At 51.7% G+C, this 8473-nt stretch overlaps 1 protein-coding gene across 1 annotated transcript; it reads left to right on the top strand.

The window, feature by feature from the left end:
• Nucleotides 1–1150: 1150 nt before the first annotated feature.
• Nucleotides 1151–7232, top strand: LOC124012225 (mucin-2-like; the record flags this gene model as incomplete). Its single annotated transcript, XM_046325701.1, is given in 7 exon segments — nucleotides 1151–1461; nucleotides 1546–2032; nucleotides 2034–2468; nucleotides 2756–2765; nucleotides 2884–3380; nucleotides 4830–5702; nucleotides 6396–7232. Coding segments are annotated over 7 exon segments (3450 nt in total), but the record flags the coding sequence as incomplete, so codon positions are not given.
• Nucleotides 7233–8473: the final 1241 nt, after the last annotated feature.

Below are 8473 nucleotides of genomic sequence, written 5' to 3'. Positions count from 1 at the left end.
GCACCTACGACAACTGGAGCACCTACTACGATAACTGCAGCTACTACGACAACTGCAGCTACTACGACAACTGGAGCACCTACTACGACAACTGCAGCACCTACTACGACCACTGCAGCGCCTACTACGACAACTGTAGCTCCCACAACAACTACTCCTGCAGTTCCTTCGACAACTGCAGCTACTACGACAACTGCAGCACCTACTACGACAACTGCAGCACCTACTACGACCACTGCAGCGCCTACTACGACAACTGTAGCTCCCACAACAACTACTTCTGCAGTTCCTATGACAACTGCAGCTACTACAACAACTGCAGCACCTACGACAACTGCAGCACCTACGACAACTGGAGCACCTACTAGCTACAACTGCAGCACCTACTACAACCACTGCAGCGCCTACTACGACAACTGTAGCTCCCACAACAACTACTCCTGCAGTTCCTACGACAACTGCAGCTACTACGACAACTGCAGCACCTACTACGACAACTGCAGCACCTACTACGACCACTGCAGCCCCTACTACGACAACTGTAGCTCCCACAACAACTACTCCTGCAGTTTCTACAACTGCAGCTACGACAACTGCAGCACCTACGACAACTGGAGCACCTACTACGACAACTGCAGCACCTACTACAACCACTGCAGTGCCTACTACAACAACTGTAGCTCCCACAACAACTACTCCTGCAGTTCCTACGACAACTGCAGCTACTACGACAACTGAAGCTACTACAACAACTTGCAGCACCTACGACAACTGAAGCACCTACTACGACAACTGCAGCACCTACGACAACTGGAGCACCTACTACAACAACTGCAACACCTACTACGACCACTGCAGCGCCTACTACGACAATTGTAGTTCCTAAAACAGCTACAACTGAGTTCTCCGACAACCACACCTACTACGACAGCTGCAACTGAAGCTCCTGCTGCACTACAACGACAACTGCAGCTTCTGCGACAACTGGAGGACCTACTACGACAACTGCAGCACCTACTACGACCACTGCAGTGCCTACCACGACAACTGTAGCTCCCACAACAACTACTTCTGCAGTTCCTACGCAGTTTCTACGACAACTGCAGCTACTACGACAACTGCAGCACCTACGACAACTGGAGCACCTACGACAACTGCAGCACCTACTACGACCACTGCAGCGCCTACTACGACAACTGTAGCTCCCACAACAACTACTTCTGCAGTTCCTACGACAACTGCAGCTACTACGACAACTGCAGCACCTACGACAACTGCAGCGCCTACGACAACTGGAGCACCTACTACGACAACTGCAGCACCTACTACGACCACTGCAGCGCCTAGAACGACAACTGTAGCTCCTAAAACAGCTACAACTGCAGCAACTACTACAACTGAAGCTACGACAACAACCACACCTTCCACTACAGCTACAACTGATGCTCCGACAACAACCACATCTACAACTGCACAGCTACAACTGAAGCTCCTACGACCACTACTACGACAACTGCAGCTTCTCTGCACAACTGGAGCACCTACTACAACAACTGCAGCACCTACTACGACCACTGCAGCTCCTACTATGACAACTGTAGCTCCCACAACAACTACTTCTTCAGTTCCTATGACAACTGCAGCTACTACGACAACTGGAGCACCTACTACGACAACTGCAGCACCTACTACGACCACTGCAGCGCCTACTTCGACAACTGTAGCTCCCACAACAACTACTTCTGCAGTTCCTACGACAACTGCAGCTACTACGACAACTGCAGCACCTACGACAACTGCAGCACCTACGACAACTGGAGCACCTACTACGACAACTGCAGCACCTACTACGACCACTGCAGCGCCCACAACAACAACTGTAGCTCCCACAACAACTACTCCTTCAGTTCCTACGACAACTGCAGCTACTACGACAACTGCAGCACCTACGACAACTGGAGCACCTACTACGACAACTGCAGCACCTACTACGACAACTTCAGCTACTGCAGTTTCTACGACAACTGGCAGCACCTACTACGACAACTGCAGCACCTACTACGACCACTGCAGCGCCTACTACGACAACTGTAGCTCCCACAACAACTACTCCTGCAGTTCCTACGACAACTGCAGCTACTACGACAACTGAAGCTACTACAACAATTGCAGCACCTACGACAACTGAAGCACCTACTACGACAACTGCAGCACCTACGACAACTGGAGCACCTACTACAACAACTGCAACACCTACTACGACCACTGCAGCGCCTAGTACGACAATTGTAGTTCCTAAAACAGCTACAACTGCAGCAACTACTCCAACAACCACACCTACTACGACAGCTACAACTGAAGCTCCTACGACCACTACAACGACAACTGCAGCTTCTGCGACAACTGGAGGACCTACTACGACAACTGCAGCACCTACTACGACCACTGCAGTGCCTACCACGACAACTGTAGCTCCCACAACAACTACTTCTGCAGTTCCTACGACAACTGCAGCTACTACGACAACTGCAGCACCTACGACAACTGGAGCACCTACGACAACTGCAGCACCTACTACGACCACTGCAGCGCCTACTACGACAACTGTAGCTCCCACAACAACTACTTCTGCAGTTCCTACGACAACTGCAGCTACTACGACAACTGCAGCACCTACGACAACTGCAGCACCTACGACAACTGGAGCACCTACTACGACAACTGCAGCACCTACTACGACCACTGCAGCGCCTAGTACGACAACTGTAGCTCCTAAAACAGCTACAACTGCAGCAACTACTACAACTGAAGCTACGACAACAACCACACCTTCCACTACAGCTACAACTGATGCTCCGACAACAACCACATCTACTACGACAGCTACAACTGAAGCTCCTACGACCACTACTACGACAACTGCAGCTTCTGCGACAACTGGAGCACCTACTACAACAACTGCAGCACCTACTACGACCACTGCAGCTCCTACTATGACAACTGTAGCTCCCACAACAACTACTTCTTCAGTTCCTATGACAACTGCAGCTACTACGACAACTGGAGCACCTACTACGACAACTGCAGCACCTACTACGACCACTGCAGCGCCTACTTCGACAACTGTAGCTCCCACAACAACTACTTCTGCAGTTCCTACGACAACTGCAGCTACTACGACAACTGCAGCACCTACGACAACTGCAGCACCTACGACAACTGGAGCACCTACTACGACAACTGCAGCACCTACTACGACCACTGCAGCGCCTACTACGACAACTGTAGCTCCCACAACAACTACTCCTTCAGTTCCTACGACAACTGCAGCTACTACGACAACTGCAGCACCTACGACAACTGGAGCACCTACTACGACAACTGCAGCACCTACTACGACAACTTCAGCTACTACGACAACTGGAGCACCTACTACGACAACTGCAGCACCTACTACGACCACTGCAGCGCCTACTACGACAACTGTAGCTCCCACAACAACTACTTCTTCAGTTCCTACGACAACTGCAGCTACTACGACAACTGGAGCACCTACTACGACAACTGCAGCACCTACTACGACTACTGCAGCGCCTACTTCGACAACTGTAGCTCCCACAACAACTACTTCTGCAGTTCTTACGACAACTGCAGCTACTACGACAACTGCAGCACCTATGACAACTGGAGCACCTACTACGACAACTGCAGCACCTACTACGACCACTGCAGCGCCTACTACGACAACTGTAGCTCCCACAACAACTACTCCTGCAGTTCCTACGACAACTGCAGCTACTACGACAACTGCAGCACCTACGACAACTGGAGCACCTACTACGATAACTGCAGCTACTACGACAACTGCAGCTACTACGACAACTGGAGCACCTACTACGACAACTGCAGCACCTACTACGACCACTGCAGCGCCTACTACGACATCTGTAGCTCCCACAACAACTACTCCTGCAGTTCCTTCGACAACTGCAGCTACTACGACAACTGCAGCACCTACTGGACACCTACTACGACAACTGCAGCACCTACTACGACCACTGCAGCGCCTACTACGACATCTGTAGCTCCCACAACAACTACTTCTGCAGTTCCTATGACAACTGCAGCTACTACAACAACTGCAGCACCTACGACAACTGCAGCACCTACGACAACTGGAGCACCTACTACGACAACTGCAGCACCTACTACGACCACTGCAGCGCCTACTACGACATCTGTAGCTCCCACAACAACTACTCCTGCAGTTCCTTCGACAACTGCAGCTACTATGACAACTGCAGCACCTACGACAACTGGAGCACCTACTACGACAACTGCAGCACCTACTACGACAACTGCAGCACCTACTACGACAACTGCAGCTACTACGACAACTGGAGCACCTACTACGACAACTGCAGCACCTACTACGACCACTGCAGCGCCTACTACGACATCTGTAGCTCCCACAACAACTACTCCTGCAGTTCCTTCGACAACTGCAGCTACTACGACAACTGCAGCACCTACGACAACTGGAGCACCTACTATGACAACTGCAGCACCTACTACAACCACTGCAGCGCCCTACTACTACAACTGTAGCTCCCACAACAACCACTCCTGCAGTTCCTACGACAACTGCAGCTACTACGACAACTGCAGCACCTACGACAACTGGAGCACCTACTACGACAACTGCAGCACCTACTACGACAACTGCAGCTACTACGACAACTGGAGCACCTACTACGACAACTGCAGCACCTACTACGACCACTGCAGCGCCTACTACGACAACTGTAGCTCCCACAACAACTACTTCTTCAGTTCCTACGACAACTGCAGCTACTACGACAACTGCAGCACCTACGACAACTGGAGCACCTACTACGACAACTGCAGCACCTACTACGACCACTGCAGCGCCTACTACGACAACTGTAGCTCCCACAACAACTACTCCTGCAGTTCCTACGACAACTGCAGCTACTACGACAACTGCAGCACCTACGACAACTGGAGCACCTACTAGGACAACTGCAGCTACTACGACAACTGCAGCTACTACGACAACTGGAGCACCTACTACGACAACTGCAGCACCTACTACGACCACTGCAGCGCCTACTACGACATCTGTAGCTCCCACAACAACTACTCCTGCAGTTCCTTCGACAACTGCAGCTACTACGACAACTGCAGCACCTACTACGACCACTGCAGCGCCTACTACGACAACTGTAGCTCCCACAACATCTACTCCTGCAGTTCCTACGACAACTGCAGCTACTACGACAACGGGAGCACCTACTACGACAACTGCAGCTTCTACTACGACCACTGCAGCGCCTACTACGACATCTGTAGCTCCCACAACAACTACTTCTGCAGTTCCTACGACAACTGCAGCTACTACGACAACTGGAGCACCTACTACGACAACTGCAGCACCTACTACGACCACTGCAGCGCCTACTACGGCATCTGTAGCTCCCACAACAACTACTTCTGCAGTTCCTATGACAACTGCAGCTACTACAACAACTGCAGCACCTACGACAACTGCAGCACCTACGACAACTGGAGCACCTACTACGACAACTGCAGCACCTACTACAACCACTGCAGCGCCTACTACGACAACTGTAGCTCCCACAACAACTACTCCTGCAGTTCCTACGACAACTGCAGCTACTACGACAACTGCAGCACCTACGACAACTGGAGCACCTACTACGACAACTGCAGCACCTACTACGACAACTGCAGCTACTACGACAACTGGAGCACCTACTACGACAACTGCAGCACCTACTACGACCACTGCAGCGCCTACTACGACATCTGTAGCTCCCACAACAACTACTCCTGCAGTTCCTACGACAACTGCAGCTACTACGACAACTGCAGCACCTACGACAACTGGAGCACCTACTACGACAACTGCAGCACCTACTACGACAACTGCAGCTACTACGACAACTGGAGCACCTACTACGACAACTGCAGCACCTACTACGACCACTGCAGCGCCTACTACGACATCTGTAGCTCCCACAACAACTACTCCTGCAGTTCCTACGACAACTGCAGCTACTACGACAACTGGAGCACCTACTACGACAACTGCAGCATCTACTACGACCACTGCAGCGCCTACTACGACATCTGTAGCTCCCACAACAACTACTCCTGCAGTTCCTTCGACAACTGCAGCTACTACGACAACTGCAGCACCTACTACGACCACTGCAGCGCCTACTACGACAACTGTAGCTCCCACAACATCTACTCCTGCAGTTCCTACGACAACTGCAGCTACTACGACAATGGGAGCACCTACTACGACAACTGCAGCTTCTACTACGACCACTGCAGCGCCTACTACGACATCTGTAGCTCCCACAACAACTACTTCTGCAGTTCCTATGACAACTGCAGCTACTACGACAACTGCAGCACCTACGACAACTGCAGCACCTACGACAACTGGAGCACCTACTACGACAACTGCAGCACCTACTAAAACCACTGCAGCGCCTACTACGACAACTGTAGCTCCCACAACAACTACTCCTGCAGTTCCTACGACAACTGCAGCTACTACGACAACTGCAGCACCTACGACAACTGGAGCACCTACTACGACAACTGCAGCACCTACTACGACAACTGCAGCTTCTACGACAACTGGAGCACCTACTACGACAACTGCAGCACCTACTACGACCACTGCAGCGCCTACTACGACATCTGTAGCTCCCACAACAACTACTTCTGCAGTTCCTATGACAACTGCAGCTACTACGACAACTGCAGCACCTACGACAACTGCAGCACCTACGACAACTGGAGCACCTACTACGACAACTGCAGCACCTACTAAAACCACTGCAGCGCCTACTACGACAACTGTAGCTCCCACAACAACTACTCCTGCAGTTCCTACGACAACTGCAGCTACTACGACAACTGCAGCACCTACGACAACTGGAGCACCTACTACAACTGCAGCACCTACTACGACAACTGCAGCTACTACGACAACTGGAGCACCTACTACGACAACTGCAGCACCTACTACGACCACTGCAGCGCCTACTACGACATCTGTAGCTCCCACAACAACTACTCCTGCAGTTCCTTTGACAACTGCAGCTACTACGACAACTGCAGCACCTACGACAACTGGAGCACCTACTACGACAACTGCAGCACCTACTACAACCACTGCAGCGCCTACTACGACAACTGTAGCTCCCACAACAACTACTCCTGCAGTTCCTACGACAACTGCAGCTACTACGACAACTGCAGCACCTACGACAACTGGAGCACCTACTACGACAACTGCAGCACCTACTACGACAACTGCAGCTACTACGACAACTGGAGCACCTACTACGACAACTGCAGCACCTACTACGACCACTGCAGCGCCTACTACGACAACTGTAGCTCCCACAACAACTACTCCTGCAGTTCCTTCGACAACTGCAGCTACTACGACAACTGCAGCACCTACTACGACCACTGCAGCGCCTACTACGACATCTGTAGCTCCCACAACAACTACTTCTGCAGTTCCTACGACAACTGCAGCTACTACGACAACTGGAGCACCTACTACGACAACTGCAGCATCTACTACGACCACTGCAGCGCCTACTACGACATCTGTAGCTCCCACAACAACTACTTCTGCAGTTCCTACGACAACTGCAGCTACTATGACAACTGCAGCACCTACGACAACTGGAGCACCTACTACGACAACTGCAGCACCTACTACGACCACTGCAGCACCTAGTACGACAACTGTAGCTCCTAAAACAGCTACAACTGCAGCAACCACTACAACTGAAGCTCCGACAACAACCACACCTTCCACTCAGCTACAACTGACGCTCCGACAACAACCACACCTACTACGACAGCTACAACTGAAGCTCCTACAACCACTACAACGTCAACTGCAGCTACTACGACAACTGCAGCACCTACTACGACCACTGCAGCGCCTACTACGACAACTGTAGCTCCCACAACAACTACTTCTGCAGTTCCTACGACAACTGCAGCTACTACGACAACTGCAGCACCTACAGCCTACGACAACTGGAGCACCTACTACGACCACTGCAGCACCTACTACGATAACTGTAGCTCCCACAACAACTACACCTGCAGTTCCTTCAACAACTGCAGCTACTACGACAACTGCAGCACCTACTACGACCACTGCAGCGCCTAGCTACGGCAACTGTAGCTCCCACAACAACTACTTCTGCAGTTCCTACGACTTCTGCAGTTCCTACGACAACTGCAGCTACTACGACAACTGCAGCACCTACTACGACAACTGCAGCACCTACTACGACAACTGCAGCACCTACTACGACCACTGCAGCGCCTACTACGGCAACTGTAGCTCCCACAACAACTACTTCTGCAGTTCCTACGACAA

This window comes from Oncorhynchus gorbuscha, linkage group LG24 (assembly GCF_021184085.1).
Source record: "Oncorhynchus gorbuscha isolate QuinsamMale2020 ecotype Even-year linkage group LG24, OgorEven_v1.0, whole genome shotgun sequence".
Lineage (NCBI taxonomy): Eukaryota > Metazoa > Chordata > Actinopteri > Salmoniformes > Salmonidae > Oncorhynchus > Oncorhynchus gorbuscha.
This window is presented reverse-complemented; position numbering and strand designations above follow the sequence as displayed.